Genomic DNA, 19,083 nt, shown 5'->3' with positions numbered 1-19,083 from the left:
TACACCAGCGAGTTCACACTGGAGAGAGGCTATTCAGCTGCTCAGAGTGTGGGAAGGGATTCACTCAGTCGCTAACCTGCTGAAACACCAGCAAGTTCACAATTAACAAGTGATTGGATTTTGCTGTGAATCACATCCAGGTCTGAACCATGTTGATTGGGGTCTGTTTCTGCTGATGTTAATAAACTCCAGCCCAGTTATAGGGGTTTATATTCTGTATAAAAATCAGATGAATCAGATTTGTGTTAAACACATGGTGTATTGAGTCTTTTTTAATATTGCTAACACAAATCAGTTCCTTTTGAACATAGGAACATGTCTCAGTACATTGGAGCAGTAATGAACAAACACAGGGGAATATTGGATACAGAGTAAAAACAACATTATATTATTTTTCCATGTGACCTGTCTCAGAATTCTCTCATCAAACAGACCATCAACATGAGAGGAGTTGACATTTTCAGTCATTCCAAGAGGAAATTCGAGGCTGTAATTATCCACTGATGTTGTTCTGAAATTTTACAACCTCCCACTGTCACCAAAGCTGGCAATAGACAGCTCATTGTTCTAATTGTGTTGTAGCCTCTGTCCCAGATTTTGTTCAATGTAGATTTAATGTTCAGAGAAAGGGGTGGGATTGGATGGTCAAAACCGCTCACAGGCTATGGAGGGTGATGTTGACTTGAATGTGCCAAAAACAGTGTTCTTCATAGGCACCAATACTTTATCCCCAGTATTAGTCACTTTGGTTGGTGTTGTCCACCTGATAGGACAGGACGTGTCCTCATGTGTCTGTCTGTATGGGCGCGGGTGTATCCCTGAGTGTGGAAGTGTGTGTAAATGTGTGTGGGTGTGGAGAGGATGTCTGAGTGTGTGAGACAGACAGAGAATGTGTGTGTGGGTCTGTGTGTGTGGTTGTCTGTGCTGCTTCTCATTAGCTATAACAAAAACCTTCCTCTCCAAGCAGACAACATGGCTCCTGAGAATCCCATTCGGTGATGTGAATGGTACGATTTGGAGATTCTTCATCCAGGGTGAAACCACAGGCTGACTGTGTGCTGTGTAAAACCTGTTACCTATACAACCAGGCCCCACTTCTCCTGGAGCAACATGAAGTGTCTGCTGCTTTCCAGATCCATTCCTTTCCCCTCACCATTATCCTCAGATAGTTCACAAATTCCTTGTGTACATCATCCTCCAACATGCCTATGATTTCCATTTTAAATATTTCCATCGGTCTTTTTCACAGACAGCAATGGGATTGCTGCTATCACAGGAATCAGTGCTGAAATACCGTCCCTCTGATCTTCAGGCTTCCTGGAGTAATACACTGATCCCGATCTTCCCACCTAACACAAATCCATATCCCCATCTGAGTGCCAGATTTTAATGTGATTGTCTAATATAGAAAACATATATCATTTCACCCCTTTAAACCTGAGTCAGCACACCCCCTCCACACACACTACAAGAGGTTGTGTTTGAGATCAGTTGTTCCTTTGTAATCTGGGTTGTTCTGAATGATGACAATATGAACCTTCTTCCTAACCTGTCCTAACCCTTGAAAGGGGGGGAATGCGTCATTAACACATAGATGCTTCAAGTTAGTAATTCTGCTTTGTCTGGCTGACATAATTAATTTAGGACTAACAGAAGGATTGGGCTATGGTAAAATGGACAGATGTCCAACGGGGACATAAGGGGACTTCTTGCTAATGTCGGGATTACAAGGTTAGACATTACTTTTACATTGATTTTTTTTAACAATTTGCTGATTTTTGATGGAAAGGGAGACAGTGAGAAGGAGCTAGAAAGTCGAGAAGGTCAGAGGGAGTGCACTTGTGGTGTGGGGTGGGAGGGGAATAACAGAGGAACCAGGTATGGGTGCAGACCATTTCTACATAGGCATGAACGTACAGGATCGAAATTATAAACAAAGGCACACGGTTCATTCTGTAATCATCATCAATGCTGTAATGTCTACAAAATACTCCAAACGTACGGGAGAAACTTCTATCGATGAGATGTCTTTGGGGCTCTCCTGTATCCCCATATTTGTTGTTAATGTTGCTTTTCCATCACACAGCTGACTCATGTCGAGTGTTTTAGATTCTCCACAACACCCTTCTGTCGGTTCATTCACTGAAACCACGGACTCTCCTTGTTGTAACAGTGACATTCCCTGTCTGCCCGGTTATTTCTTGAAGTCAGTCAGCCCTTGAATTGTTTGTACATTGTTTCATCATGTCCCACCCAGCTGGCCACCAGTGCAGAGGCATTGAAGGAGGACGGTTTGGTCCACGTTGTTAGAGGCTGCAGACAGGCCGAGAAGGACAATGAGGGAGTTTTCCTTTGTCACATTCACATCGGGTGTCATTGGTGACTTTGGGAAGAGCTGTTTCGATACCGTGACAGAGACAGAGATCTTATTGGAGGGATTTAAACATGGAGTTCTGGGAAATGTGGACATGGATTTGGGAGGTGATCAGGACTTTGGAGAGCGAAAGGAGGTTGGAGCTGGAGCGGGAGTTTAATAGGGTCGTGGGGTCAAGTGTTGGGTTTATTGAGGACAGGTGATGATGGCAGATTTGAAGGAGAGATGGGCAGTACCAGGAGAGAGAGAACCATTAATATCAGTGAACATGGGGAAAATGGGTGATCAGCAGTTTAGCGGGAATAGGGTCGATGGAGCAGGAGGTGGGTCTCATGGACAAAGTGAGCTCTGAGAAGGCAGGAAGGGGAGATGGGAGAGAAACTGGAGAAAGATGTGGGTTCAGAAATCAGACATGAGGGATCTTTAGAGAAAGTTTGTCCCAATGGGCTCGTGGAAGGGAAGAAAGCAGCAGAGGCAGCTGATCGGATTGTCTCAATCTTAGTGACAAAGAAGCTCCATGAGCTCCTCACACTTGTTGCTGGAGGTGAATATGGAGGAGACAGGGGAGAGGGAGAGCCCTTCGAAAGGAACTAATGTCTTAGGGATAGTAAAAAGATTCAACATCATCTATTTAATAAAAAGCTTAATGATTTTATTTTTATCCAGAACGTTAACACCTATAACTGGGCTGCAGTTTACTAACATCAGCAGAAACAGACCCCAGTGAAACATGGTTCAGTTGCAAAACTCAATCACTGTAGTTACTCATGAACTCGCTGGTGTCTCAGGAGGTTGGATGACTGAGTAAATCCCATCCCATACTCGGAGCAGGTGAAAGGTCTCTCCCCAGTGTGAACTCGCTGGTGTGAAATAAGATTAGCTAAACGCCTGAACCCAGTCCCACAGTGAGAGCACCTGAACGGTCTCTCGTCAGTGTGAACACGTTGATGGGACACCAGGTCCCCGGAACTTTTATAGCACTTCCTGCAGTCTGGACATTGAAAAGGTCTCTCCTCACTGTGAACTCGCTGGTGCGTCACCAGATGGGATGAATCAGTGAATCCCTTCCCACATTCTGAACAGGTGAAATGCCTCTCTCCAGTGTGACCATGCTGGTGTCTCAGCAGGTTGGATGACTGAGTGAATCCCTTCCCACACTTGGAACAGATAAATGGCTTCTCCCCAGTGTGAATTCATTGGTGCACAGTCATATGAGATGATCACCTGAACCCAGTCCCAGAGTGAGAGCAGCTGAACAGTCTCTCGTCAGTGTGAACACGTTGATGGGACATCAGTTCCCAGGAACTTTTGAAGTACTTCCCACAGTCTGGGCATTTAAAAGGTCTCTCGTCAGTGTGAACTCACTGGTGTTTCAGTAGGTAGGATGAATGAGTGACTCCCACCCCACACTCGGAGCAGATGAATGGTCTCTCTGCTGTTTGACTGCACCGATGTCTTTCCATGTAATTGAATCCCTTCCCACAGTCCTCACATTTCCACGGTTTCTCCCTGTTGGGACTGCATTTATGTCCTGCCAGGTCAGATGATTGGCTGAAGCCTCATCCACACACAGAACACGTGTATGGTTTCTCCCCACTGTGAACGGTGCTTTTTCCTTCCATGTTCAAAATCCAATGATATTCAGGTTACAATAAACTGTGCAAATCCATCAGATCCTGATGTGATGTTTGGTTTCAGTTTCCTGACTGCAAATCCTCTCCTTCTAATATCCTGTGAAATTAATTTAAAACAGAAAAAAGGGAGTGAGAGAGAACCCACAAAAACAGATTATGAAACTGAGCTGAATGAATCTGGGAATTTGTGGGGCCGGCACGAGGGAAAAGTGACTATGAAAGATACTGGATTGTCACAAAAAGTCAACTGGTTCACTAAGGTCCACCAGAGAAAGGACCTTCTACACAGTCTGTGCCCATAAATTTCAAGATTGTGCCTGAACACCAAGGTCTAGATCATAGGAACAGGAGTCCTAACACTGACTCCTGGGGAAATCCACTTTCAACCTTCCTCCATTCTGAAAAATCATTACTCTCTGTTTCCTGTCACTCAGTTAATTTTGTACCCATGTCGCTGCTGCCCATTTTGTTCTATGAGCTATAACTTTGCTCACAAGTCTGTTATGTGGCACTTTACCTAATGCCATTTGGAAGACCATGTACACCACATTAATAGCATTACCCTCATCAACCACACTGTTAACTCTTGAAAAACCTTAAGCAAGTTAGTTTAACATGATTTTCCCTTAATAAACTTGTGCTGGCTTTCCTGAATTAGCCCACATTTGCTTAAGTGACTATTAATTTTGTCCAGAAATATCACTCCCAAGGCTAAACTGACTGGTCTGGTAGTTGCTGGGCTGATCATTACACCCTTTTTGAACAAAGGTGTATGATTTGCAATTCTCCTGTCCTCTGTCACCACTCATGGGTCTGAAGAAGATTGGAATAATATGGTCAGTGCCTCCACAATTTCCACTCTGAATTCCCTCAGTATCCTTGGATACATCTCATCCAATCCTGGTGCCTTGTCAACTTTATCAGACAGCCTATATACCTTCTCCTTATCAATATTAAACACCACAAGTATTTGAACTACCTCCTCTTTAACCATGACCTGTGCAGCATCATCTTCTTTGGTAAAGACAGATGCCAAATATTCATCTATACCTCATCCATGCCCCCTGTCCCAATGGGTAAATCACCTTTTTTTAAATCCCTAATCAGTCCCTTTTTCCTTTTCCCAACCTGTTACTAGGTATAAGCCAGAGAAAGCGTTTTGATTTCCTTCCATGTTATCTGCCAGTCTCTCCTCATACTCTCTCTTTGCTTCTCTTACTTTCTTTTTCCAATTTCTCTCTGAATATTCTTTCTTTATCCTGTCTCTCGGTTATATTAGCCACCTGATATCTCTGTTAGCAGACTTATTCATCTTCATCTTAATCTCTTCTCTTATTTAGTGAGCTGTGGATATGTTAGCCACACCTTCCTCATTTGTAAGAATATGTCATTACTATGTCTGATCTATTTCCTCTTTAAGGCAGCCCATTCCTCAATTACAGTTTCTCCTGCCAACCTTTGACTCTACTTTACTGGGTCAGATCCATTCTCACCCTACTGAAGTTGGCTTTCCCCAGTTAATTATTCTTTCTCCTACAAGTAACCTTTGCCCACAGACAGACAGGCCAACTGTTTACCTTCCAGATTTAAAGGCCGATGATATTCAGGTCCTCACGAATCGAGTGACTCTGCCAGATCTGAATTGATATTTGATTTGAGTTTCCCATCTGTCAACCCTCCACTTCTAAGATCCAGTATCAGAAATTTACAAAAACACTAACCGTCAGTCGAAGATAGAAATTGAGAAGAGACAAACATTTCTCTTGGTTTGAGTTTGCTGTGTGTAAATCCTTCCCATTTAACCCCCTGGAAAAGGAGTTTCCAAAATCCATCCCTGTCAGTCCAGGATAGAAATGCGCAACATCGTCTCCTCCTGCTACCTGGACAAGGATGGCCGCGCATGCGCCCTGCTGCACATTGCCCCTGTGAAGATGGCGGTTGTTAACTCGGGCCTGTCTCCGAGAGGAGACGCGGGTCAGAATTGTCTCCTCTCCATTCGGTGTAACCGCAGGACCGGTAGCTTCTTATTCAAGATATCAGACCTTCACAGGGTCTTCATGAAGCCTCCCCACCCACTCCGCCGCCTCCATCCCTCCCCCACTCACCGGCTCCTTTTACTCGCCTGTGTTCGCCATTTCTCAGCGACTTCCACCAGCTCCAGCTACAGATGGTATTGCGCATGCTCCAGTCAGAGTTCGCAATGCGCATGTACCAGTCACTGTCAGCTACTGCGCCTGCGCGAGGATCGCCTGACGTGAGCATACATCACATTCTTCCCCCCACTCAATCCTTGGTAAACGTACCGCCATTGAAAGGCCTTTTCTGATAAGATAATTATGTTTTATGATCCGATGATGATTGGCGCCATAGGGCCAATACATAAAATTATTAATATTGATATGGCAACCATAGTGCACGGCCCCTCCACCATAGTTCTGTCCTGGGTGTAATTAACAACAGAACAAACCCTGACAGTTAGATCTGAACTCACTGGAGTCTCAGCAGCGGCGCAGACAAGTGATTTTTCTTCCCATATTCTGACTACTGAAACTCTGTCTTGTCAGTTGGAATGTAGCAATTGTGGATCTAATCCTTTGACCTTCTAAAACTGGAGTGTTAGCAGGTGGGCAGTGAGCAAAGGGTTGCACACATGAAGTATCTGAATGGTCTCCCACAGGTATGACTGTGCTGCTGTGTCAGAAAATGGAATAACGAGGTGAATCCATTTCCACATTCAGCTGGTGTGATTTCATGGTGTGATTTTGCAACATGAGTTTCAGCTCACACTGGGATCTCAAACCCTTCTGAGAATGAGCTCTACATTCTCAACCACAGTTAGAGAAAGGTGGTGCTGTAAATCTGAAATAAAAAAACAAAATATTGGAATTTTCAGCAGATCTGGCAGTGTCTGTGGAGAGTGAAAGATGTATATAAATTTCAGGGCTGTGACTTTCCATCAGAACTACACTGCATCAGTGAGCAGACTTGAAAACTTAACTCTATTTCTCAATTCACAGATTCTCCTGGATGTGCTGAGTATTTCCATGATTTTCTGCTTTTATCTCTGATTGAAGAAGTTGCATATGAATTGTGCATTAGATTTATTGATGACTAACGTATATTTATTCTCAACCATCTACAAGTGGAAAACTCTTCCACTTGTCCACCCTGTCAACCCCTTTCATTATCTTAAAGGCCTTAGTCAGGTCATCCCTCACTTTCTTTTCCAGAGAAAAACTTTTCAATCCGTTAAATCTCTGTGAATTTGACATATTTTCCAATTCTGGCATCATTCCAGTAAATGTTTTTGCACCGTCCCCAGTGCTTCGCTCCTTCCTCTAATATGGAGACAGAGCTAATCTGAGCATCAAAGTCACATTGTCCCAAATTCCTGTATGTTGTAAGGTTCATTATGACAGTGGGAGAGGGGACTGTGGTTTCGAGCTGTTATTCACCATCCCCTGTTTCAACCATTCTCCCATTAGCTGAAAATAAGATTAGATGAAATGAGCAGATCTAATGAGCCAGTCTGTGACATAATGAATCAATTACAAAGTTGTCTCTCAGCCTTACAGTGAAGCAGAGGGTATTTTTCATTCTAAATTTGCTAATTATACCATTAAGAATACCTGTCAGAGAATGACTAGATTTCCGCATGGGGCCAGTGTAAAGCTCATTTAACATGATTACCAAGCAGTGAAGAGGTGAATTTGTAATTCACATGCACCTTGTTTGTGCATTTCCCAGATTAATAGTTGCACCGAGTCTGTTGTTCTCCATCTTGATATGTTCAAGAGGGAAATCCATAAATATGTGGGCACTAAGGGATATGGTGATAGGATGGGAAAGTGGAGTTGAGCTGGAAGAACATTGAATGGTGGAGCAGGCTCAAGGGGCCTTTTAGTCCAACTCTGCTCCTATTTCTTGTGTTCTTATGAACATCAGTGTGAATCATTTCCATTCAAGCACAGCAGATGCAGCAGCACCCGTCCACCTCCTCCCTTCCCACATTCCAGGGCCCCAAACACTTTCCAAGGGGCACAGTGATTTACCGGTACTTCTTGCTATTCAGTATTGTCTATTCACTGACCACAGTGTGGTTTTCTCTACATTGAGGAGATTAAATCCCAATTGGGTAACTGCTTTGTGGAACATCACCTTTCAGTCTCCAAGTGTGACCCTGAGGTTCTGGTCATTTACCAGTTTAATCTCCACCTACTCCCACTCTGACCTCGGCCTCCTGCACTGTTTCAATGAAGCTCAATGGAAGCTCGAGGAACAGCAGCCCATCTTTCATTGGACACTTTACATCCTTCTGAACTCAACCTTCATTTTGAAAATTTCAGATCATAACCACTGCTCCCATTTTTTCTGACAGTCGGTGCTGGTAATGGTTCTTCTTTTACCATTTATCCCTCCTCTGGGCCTGTGTTGTTTCTCCACTTGTCCCATTAGTTTATTTCCTTGTCTCATTATCACCCAATGCTGCCTTGCACCATCATCCCCTTTGTCATTTAATCACGAGTTCAGGCTTGGACAAGGGGGATCTTTAGAGATAGTTTGTCCCGGTGGGCTAGTGGAAGGGAGGGAAGCAGCAGAGGCAGATTATCAGATTGTCTCAACCTTAGTGACAAAGAAGCTCCATGAGCTCCTCGCACTTGTTGCTGGAGGTGAGGATGGAGGAGACAGGGCAGAGGGAGAGCCCTTCCAAAGGAACTAACTTGTGCTAGAGATAGCAAAACGACTCAACTGTTCATCACGAAGCTGATTTATTCCAATTTTATACAGAATCTGTAACTGGGCTGGAGTTTAACATCAAAAAGGAACTAACTTGTTAAAAATAGTAAAAAGGTTCAACACATTGTGTTTAACACAATGCTGATTTATTTGACTTTTATCTAAGCGGGCTGGAGTTTATTAGTGTCTACAGAAACACACTATAATGAACATACTTCAGTCCTGAATGTTATTAAGAGCAAAATCCCATCACGACAGTTACTTGTGAACTTGCTGGTGTCTCAGCAGGTCGGATGACTGACTGAATCCCTTCCCACATTTGGAGCAGGTAAATGGCCTCTCTCCAGTGTGAACTCTCTGGTGCAGCAGCAGGCTGGATGACTGAGTGAATCCCTTCCCACATTCGGAGCAGGTAAATGGCCTCTCTCCAGTGTGAACTCTCTGGTGCAGCAACAGGCTGGATGACTGAGTGAATCCCTTCCCACATTCGGAGCAGGTAAATGGCCTCTCTCCAGTGTGAACTCTCTGGTGCAGCAACAGGTTGGATGAATGAGTGAATCCCTTCCCACATTCGGAGCAGGTAAATGGCCTCTCTCCAGTGTGAACTCTCTGGTGCAGCAGCAGGCTGGATGACTGACTGAATCCCTTCCCACATTCAGAGCAGGTAAATGGCCTCTCTCCAGTGTGAACTCTCTGGTGTCTCAGCAGGTTGGATGACTGACTGAATCCCTTCCCACATTCGGAGCAGGTAAATGGCCTCTCTCCAGTATGAACTCTCTGGTGTCTTAGCCGGTGGGATGACTGACTGAATCCCTTCCCACATTCGGAGCAGGTGAACGGTCTCTCTCCAGTGTGGACTCGCTGGTGTGCAATGAGTTCAGATGATTGCCTGAACCCAGTCCCACAGTGAGAGCACCTGAAAGGTCTCTCGTCAGTGTGAACATGTTGATGGGACTTTAGTTCCACAGAACTTTTGAAGCACGTCTCACACTGTGGGCATTTAAAAGGTTTCTCATCTGTGTTAACTCGCTGGTGTCCCATGAGGTTGGCTAATTGAGTGAATCCCTTCCCACGCTCAGAGCAAGTGAATGGTCTCTCCCCAGTGTGATTGCACCAATGAGTTACCAGTTCCAATGGGGATTTGAATCTCTTCCCACAGTCCGTACATTTCCACGGTTTCACTCCATTGTGACTGCATTTATGCTCCATCAGGTCAGATGATCGGCTGAAGACTCGTCCACACACAGAACACGTGAACGGTTTCTCCCCACTGTGAACGGTGCTTTTTCCTTCCGTGTTCAAAATCTGAAGATACTCAGTTTAAGATAAATTAGGCGACTCCATCAGATCCTGATGTGATGTTTAGTTTCAGTTTCCCGACTGCAAATCCTCCCCTTCTCATACCCTGTGGAATTGATTTAAAACAGAAAAAGGGGAGTGAGAGAGAACCTACAAAAACACAAAGGCAGGTTGTGAAATTGAGCTGAATGAATCTGAGAATTTTTGGGGCCGGCACTGGGAAAAAGTGACCATGAAAACTGCTGGATTGTGATAAAAACCCAACTGGTTCACTAATGTCCATCAGGGGAGGGAACCTGCCACCCGGTCTGGGCCTACACAAGACTCTGGCCTCTATAAGAACATACGAAATAGGAACAAGAGAAGTCCTAACACCCCGTCGAGCCTGCTCCACCATTCAATACGATCTTGGCTGATCTTGGGCTTCAACTCCACTTTCCCGCCCACTCCCCATATCCCTCGACTCCCTAAGAGACCAAAAATCTCTCCATCTCAGCCGGAAATATATTCAATGATGGAGCATCCACAACTCGCTGGGCTAGAGAATTCAATGTGACAGAGAGAGAAAGAGAGAGGAGTGGGAGAGACAGAGAGAGAAGGTTACTAAACAAAGCACAGGATGTCAATAAACAGAATTCAAGTGCATGGGATTGGGGTAATATCCTGTTATAGATTGAGAATTTGTGAACAGACAGAAAACAGAGAGTCGGAATAAATGTCTCATTCTCAGGATGACAGGCAGTTATTTGTGGGATACTACAAGGATCAGTGCTTGGCCCACAGCCATTCACAAACTATACAAATGATTTGAAGGCAATCATTTAAGCAGCGCCTAAATTTTCACATTCTCATCCTTGTTTTCCTCCATGGTTGTGATCATTCCTATCTCTGAACCTCCTCCAGCCTCACAATCCCCCCGAGATATCTGCTCTTTTTGAATTCGAGAATTACTGATTTTAATAATTCCATCACTGGTTGCCATTCTGTAAGTTTCCAAGACTCTAGAATTCCCTCCCTAAACCTCTCCGCCTCTCTACCTCATTTGCATCCTTTAAGATATTCCTTCAGACCGACCTCTTTGACCAAATTATTGGCCACTTCCCCGAGTATCTCCTTGGTTTCTAACATTTCTGTGAAATGTCTTGGTAAACTATATAACAATAAATGTGCGATACAAACACAAATTGTTGTTGTTGATTTAGACATATATCAATGTCCCTTCCTCATCGCTGGGTGAATAACCTGTAGCTCCTTACCTAACAGCATTGTGCGAGCATCTTCACCACACGGACTTAATTAGTAATGGGTTGAAAGGTTATGGGGAGAGGGAGGGAAATTGGAGTTGAGGCCAAAATGAGATCAGCCGTAATTGTAATGAATGGCGGGGCAGGCTCGAGGGGCTGAATTGCCCACTCCTGCTCCTAGTTCTTATGTTCAAGGATCTATGGACATGCACACCAAGGGTCTGTACTTCCTCGGGTCCTACCATTCATCATGTACTCCCTTGCCTAGTTAGTCCTCCCAAAATGCATCACCTCACACTTTTTGGGATTAAATTCCATTTTCCACTGTTCTGCCCATCTGAGCAGCCCGTCTATATTGTCCTGTTGTCTAAGGGTTTCCTCCTCGCTATTTACCACACTAGTGATTTTTTTGTGTTACCTGTGAACTTACTGATCATACCTCCTACATTCATGTCTACATCATTAATGTCCACTACAAACAACAAGGGACCCAGCACCAAACCCTGCAGTACGCCACTGGACACAGACTTCCAGTCACAAAAACAACCTTTGACCATCACCCTCTGCCTCCTGACACTGAGCTAATTCTGGATCCAATTTGCCAAATTGCCCTGGATCACATGGGCTCTTACCTTCTGGACCTGTCTCCCATGCCAGACCTTGTCAAAAGCCTTAGAGAATTCCATGTGGACTCCATCAGTTGAACTACCCTCATCTACACACCTCGTCACCTCCTCGAAAAATTCAATCAAATTTGTTAGACATGATCTCTCCCTGACAAAGCCATGTTGACTATCCTTGATTAATTCTTGCCTCTACAGGTGGGGCTTAATTCTGTCCCTCAGAACATTTCCAAAAGTTTCCCTACCAGTGATGTTGGACTCACTGGCCTATTAGCTCCCTGGTTTATCCCTACCATTCTTCTTTAATAATGGTACCACATTAGCTGTCCTCCAGTCCTCTGGTACTTCTCCTGTGGCCAGGGAGGATTTGAAAATTAATGTTGAAAATCTCCTCCCTTGCCCCAACAGCACCTGGGATACATCTCATCTGGGTCTGGGGATTAATACACTTATAAGGCCCAATAAAACTACTAATACCTCCTCCCTCTCAATACTCATTTGTTGAAGTATATCACAGTCCCACTCCCTGATTTCTATATCTACATCGTCCTTCTGTATAGTTAATACAGATGCAAAGTACTCATTTAAAACCTCATCTACATCTTCCAGCTCCTCACCCAGATTGCTATTTTGATCCCTGATGGGCCCTAATCTTTTCCTGGTTATCCTCTTGCCCTGAATATACTTATAAAATGCCTTTGGAATTTAACTTATTTCACCCAGCTGTGATTTTCATGCCCCTTCTTCGCCTTCCTAATTTCTTTTTTAAGTAACCCCCTGCACTTTCTCTACCCATCAAGGGCTCCTGCTGTTTTGAGCCCTCGGTATGTACCATAAGCTTCCCTTTTTTTCCCCCCTTATCTAATCCTGTCAATTCCTCAACATCCCGGTTTCTCTGGACTTGTTGGTCCTTTGTGGGAAAATGTTGGTCCTGCACACTATTTCCTTTTTGAATGACTCCCACTGCTCTGATGTTGATTTTCCTACAAGTAGCTGCTCCCAGTCCACTTTGGCCAGGTCCTGTCTTATCATATTGAAATTGGCTTTCCCCCAATTCAAAACCCTTATTTTCGATCCATCTTCGTCCTTTTCAATAACTACTTAAATCTTACGGAGTTATGGTTATTATTACTGAACTGCTCCCCCACTGACACTTCTACAACTTGCCCAGCTTTGTTCTCTAAAAGAAGGTCCAGCACCTCTCATGTAGGACTTTCTATGTGCTGGCTTAAAAATCTCTCCTGGATACATTTGAAGAATTCAGCCCCCTCAAAGTTTTCACACTTTGTCTATCCCAGTTAATATTGGGGAAGTTGAAATCCCCGACTATTATTACTCTATTATTTTGACACTTCTGAGATTTGCCTACATATCTGCCCTTCTATCTCTCCCTGACTGTTTGGGGGTCTATAGTATGCTCCCAACAATGTGATTGCCCCCTTTTTGTTTTTAAGTTCTACCTATACAGCCTGATTTAACAGCAGCTCACACTTACACTGAAGATGTTCAAGGTAAAATACTGTCTTTCCCTTTTACCGTATTCCAGTGCCGTGCCAGGGTATACAATTCCGTTCGCATAGATTTAAGCAAAAAGAAATTCTAACATACCGCAAGATTCCCCACACCTTTTAAAGCACTTCTCACACTCTGGTCATTTAAAAGGTCTGTTGTCAGTGTGAATGTGGTGTCCCAGGTGGGATGATGTCCTGAAGCTCTTACCACACTAAGCAACTGAACAGCCTCTCGCCAGTGTGAATTCAATGTGTTTCAGCAGGTCAATCCAAAGAGACAAATATTTCTCTTGGTTTGAGTTTGCTGTGTGTAAATCCTCCCCTTGTAACCCCCTGTAAAAGGAGTTTCCAAACACTCTGTGTAAACTGGGCTCCGGGAGTTTCTAATCCGGGTTTGGAGTCCTACACAGGGTGTTTGTGAACCCTGCCAGTCCACCCTCCGGCTCCATTCCTCTCCTGCACTCGGCCCTTTCTCACCCGCTGGACTTTAAATTCCACCGCAACAAAAACAAAAATACCTGGAAAAACTCAGCAGGTCTGACAGCATCTGCTGAGAGGAACACAGTTAACGTCTCGAGTTCATATGACTCTTCAACAGAACTAAGTAAAAATAGGAGAGGTGAAATATAAGCTGGTTTAAGGGGGGTGGGACAAGTAGAGCTGGATAGAGGGCCAGTGATAGGTGGAGATAACCAAAAGATGTCACAGACAAAAGAACAAAGAGGTGTTGAAGGTGGTGATATTATCTAAGGAATGTGCTAATTAAGGGTAGAAAGCAGGACGAGCAAGGTACAGACAGCCCTAGTGGGGGTGGGGTGGGGGGATTGAAAGAGGCTAAAAGGTAGAGATAAAACATTGGATGGAAATACATTTAAAAATAACGGAAATAGGTGGGAAAAGAAAAATCTATATCAATTATTGGGAAAAAAAATCCACCGCCTTCGTCCCGGTCCCCCGCCCACACTGCGCATGCTCCACTCCCAGCAGGCTCCGCCCCTCTCACTCCGATTGGCTGGAGAACCAGTTGCTCCCGCTAGGTCCTCCAACCACGCCCCTTCTTCCTATTGGTCCAGAGCTGCCGCCAATCATTTGAAGTCGGAACATGCGCAGTCCGTGGAGACAGACGGGAGCTCGAGCGAGCGGATTTAAAATGCAGGTTATACAAACACCGAATGCAGATCCAGAACCGAAAATAAACGCGTGAACAGAGATAGGATTGGCGGATGAACTTGGAAGCTTCATAAACTCACGGTACCGGCCCCAATCCCTCAATATGAAGCCACCATCGCCGGGTTTGCTCGGCGCTGCGGGAGAAATGCCCGAGTTAACGCCGCCATCTTTATAGGGGCAATGTGGAGATTGGCGCATGCGCGGCCGCCATCTTGATTGGCCAATGTGCTACAGAGCGCATGCGCAGCCGCCATCCTCACGGGCACAATGAGCAACAGCCAGAGGGAGACGTTCATAAAATGTGTTTTCACCAGGAGTTTTAGATCAGCAGCAATAGAATTATAAACCCACAGTCACTCAGCAGTACAGAATTTAAACATTGCTGAAAAAGGGAGACATATTGCTGATATTTCATGTTGCACTCCTCCGGACAGATGCAAAAAACCCAAATTTCTCAGTGAATAACAACTTATGCTGCACAAGGAAAGGGTGTTGACTGGTTCGCCAGTCAGCTCTGATTGGTCAAGGCATTGCCATGGAGAATGCACCAAAGAGCTATCATCCTCTATGCTTTTGTTTAATTCAACAAACAGCCCCATCCCTGGACATGCACCTTCTGTCTGCAGTGGATGGTTCCCTGTGTATGAATACATGCAGCGTATAGCAAGCATAAGTGAGCCTCATTATGAGCCCGACTGATAATCTTTTAAATTTGATGTTCTTGCGCCTGTCCTGATGAGTACAAGAGAAAAGGTTTCAATAGAATGTCTCTTTTTTTAGCAATACTCAAGTGTCTTAAAGGGGGAAAATGTGGTAGACAGAGGGAGATGTGTAGGGAGAGAATTTCAGAATTTGGGAACGAGGGAACATAAGGCAAGGTCATTAATGCTGGAGCGATTAAAATGGAGAATGTACAAGCTATCAGAATTCGAGCAGTGCAGATATCTCGGAGGGTTGTGGGGCTGGAGGAGATTACAGAGAAAGGGAGGGGCGAGGCCATGGAGGGATTTGAAAACAAGGATGAGAATTTTAAAATCAAGCTGGTCAGGAAGCAGAGGGTGACAGAGGAACAGGACTTGCTACGAGTGAAGACATGGACAGCAGACTTTTGGATGGCTTCACATTTACGGAGAGCAGAATGTGGGAGACCAGCCAGGAGTGTGTTGGGATAGTCGTTCAAGTCTGGAGGTAACAACGGCAGTGATGAGGGTTTCAGCAGCAGATGCGCTGAGACAGGGTGAGGGCGGGTAATGTTACAGAGGTGGAAACAGGCGATTTTAGTGATGGCACAGAAATGAGGTCAGAATCTGATCTCGAGATCAAATGTAACACCAAGTTTATAAACAGACTGGTTTAATCTCAGACTGTTCCCAGGGAGAAGGATGGAGATGGTATCTCGGGAATGGAGATTGGAGCAGGGACTGAAAACAGTGTCTTCAGTCTTCTCAGTGTTTAATTGGAGTTAATTAGTCATCAGGAAGAGAAGCAGTAACCAGAATAGACCATGAGACTGATCCCAGGTATAACTTAGTTAGAGAGGGAGAGAAGGAAGGAAGGAAATCCTGGGAGGTTTGGAGAAACCACCTTCACAATCACTCATTAAATCTCCACACAGTAAGTTTTGGACACAAGGTGAATGTCTGCTATTCTGTGTGGTCGGTCAGGGAGTTTCAGATTAATGTTTTGTCATGAGTAATGACTGAAGTGAATGATGAAACATATTGTTATCTTCAGTTGGACAAATTTGTTATAAAGATACAGGAAGAATTATCCAAAACTCTGTTTGGCTTCAGCACAGGGAGGAGGGAGAATGTGTGGGACAGGGATTTGCAGCTTTGGGGGAAGAAGATAGAAAATAATGTTCCATAGAAATGAGAATTGTCTGCTCTGAATTTCTATCCTGTTCTTACAGTGATCACATTTGTAAACCCCTTTTACAGGGTATCGGAAGGGGAGGATTTACAGAGGGGGAACTCAAACCAAACATCACATCAAGATTGACCGAGTCACTCGATTCATCAGGACCTGAATATTATCGTCTTTGAATGTGGAAAGAGAAATGTTTGTTCTTTCTGTGGGAAAAGATTTCAAACATCAGTGTGAGTGGAAAAGCACCGAGACACACACACCCGAGTGAGAGTGTTCCAGTGAACTGACTGTGGAAAGAGCTTTAACCAGTTACACAGCCTGAAATAACATCAAACCATTCACAGCAGGGGGAAATTGTACACGTGTTCTATGTGTGGACAAGGATTCAACTGATCATCAAATCTGGAGAGACACAGGGCACTTGAACCATGGAGAAACTGTGGAAATGTGAGGACTGTGGGAAAGGATTCAATTACCCATCCCAGCTGGAAATCCACCGACGCAGTCACACTGGGGAGAGGCCGTTCACCTGCTCCGAGTGTGGGAAGGGATTCACTCTGTCAGCCAACCTGCGAACACACCAGCGAATTCACACTGAGGAGAGACCATTCACTTGCTCTGACTGTGGGAAGGGATTCACTCAATCATCCCACCTGCGAACACACCAGCGAATTCACAATGGGGAGAGACCGTTTGTCTGCTCTGAGTGTTGGAAGAGATTCAATCAGTCATCTGACCTGCTGATACACCAGTGGGTTCACACTGGGGAGAGACCGTTCACCTGCTCCGAGTGTGGGAAGGGATTTACTCAGTCATCCAGGCTCCGAACACACCAGCAAATTCACACTGGAGAGAGACCGTTCACCTGCTCTGTGTGTGGGAAGGGATTCACTCAGCCAGCTGGCCTGCTGAGACACCAACGGTTTAATACTGGGGAAAGACCATTCACCTGCTCCATGTGTGGGAAGGGATTCACTCAGTCATCCCACTTACGAATACACCAGCGAATTCACACTGGAGAGACACCATAAGAACATATAGAATAGGAACAGGAGCAGAACATTTGGCCTCTCAAGCTTGCTGTGCCATTCAATAAGATCATGGCTGATCTTCTTGTCTTTGAATTTCCACATTCCCATCTAACCTCGATAACCTTTGATTCCCTTGCCTAACAATAATCTATCTACCTGTGTCTTAAAAATATTCAATGATCGCGCCTCCACCGCCTTCTAAGGCAGAGAGTTCCCATTCGCACATCCCTCTGAGAGAAAAAAATTATCCTCATCTGTCCTAAAAGGGCAACCCCCTAATTTTGAAACAGTGCCCCCTAGTTCTGGACTCACCCACAAGAGGAAACATCCTTTCCATGTCCACCTTGTCAAGGCCATTCAGGATCTTGTATACTTCAATCAAATCACTCCTCCCTCTTCTAAACTCCAGTGGAAACAAGCCCAGTCTGTCCAACCTTTCCTCATAAGACAGCCCGCTCATTCCAGGTATCAATCTAGTGAACATCCTTTGAACCGCCTCCAATGCATTTATATCTTTCCTTAAATAAGGAGACCAAAACTACACACAGTATTCAAGGTGCGGTCCTGTATAACTGAAGCATAACATCCTTACTTTTATGTTCAACCCCTCTCCTAACAAAGGATAGCATTCCATTAGACTTATTAATTACTTGCTGTACCTGCATGCAAACTTTTTGTGACTCATTTACTAGAACACCTAGGTCCCTCTGCACCTCAGAATTATGCAGCCATTTTCCATTTAAGCAATACTCTGCTTTTTTGTTCATCCTGCCAAAGTGACCAACTTCACATTTTCCCACATTTCACTCCATTTGCCAGATCTTTGTCCACTCATTCAACCTATCTACATCCATCTGCAACCTCCTCATGTCCTCTTCACAACATACTTTCCTGCCTATCTTTGTGCCATCTGCCAATTTAGCTACCATGTCTTCACTCCCCTCATCTAAGTCATTGATGTAAATCATAAAAAGTTGAGGCCCCAGCACAGATCCCTGTGGGACTCCATTCATCACATCCTGTCAATCAGAAAAAGACCCATTTACACATACTCTCTGCTTTCTGTCAGCCAGCCAATCTCCTATCCATGCTAATAAGTTACCCCCTACACCATGCACTTTTATTTTCCATAATAATTTGATGTGGCACCTTCTCAAACGCCTTCTGGAAATCCAAGTAGAGTACGTCTACAGGCTCCCCTTTATCCATTGCGCATGTTACTCCTTCAAAAAAACTCCAATCAATTGGTTAAACAGGATTTTCCTTTCACAAAACCATGCTGACTCTTCCCAATTGCCTTGAGCTCTTCTAAGTGCCCAGCTATAACCTCCTTAATGATTGATTCTGATAAGTTCCCCATGACAGACGTCAAGCTAACTGGCCTATAGTTTCCTGTTTTCTGCCTCCCTCCCTTCTTGAATAGAGGGGTTATATTTGCTACTTTCCAATCTGACGGAAGCTTTCCAGAATCGAGCGAATTTTGGAAAATTAACACCAGCGCACCGACTATCGCATTAGCCGCCTCTTTTAAGACCCAAGGATGTAGTTCATTGGGTCCCAGAGACTTGACATCGGCAGCTCCTTCAATTTG

At 44.5% G+C, this 19,083-nt stretch overlaps 1 protein-coding gene across 1 annotated transcript in view; it reads right to left on the bottom strand.

Moving 5' to 3' along the window:
• Positions 1-19,083, bottom strand: part of LOC144697994 (uncharacterized) — a 373,983-nt gene that overhangs the window by 331,106 nt on the left and 23,794 nt on the right. The window contains exon 3 of the mRNA XM_078569944.1: positions 9,061-9,670. Coding sequence (XP_078426070.1) covers positions 9,061-9,670 — 610 coding nt within the window. The remainder of the gene's footprint in view (positions 1-9,060; positions 9,671-19,083) is intronic.

This window comes from Cetorhinus maximus, chromosome 23, assembly GCF_964194155.1.
Source record: "Cetorhinus maximus chromosome 23, sCetMax3.hap1.1, whole genome shotgun sequence".
NCBI lineage: Eukaryota > Metazoa > Chordata > Chondrichthyes > Lamniformes > Cetorhinidae > Cetorhinus > Cetorhinus maximus.
Note: the sequence above shows the minus strand (reverse complement) of the source record. Positions and strands in the feature narration are given on the sequence as shown.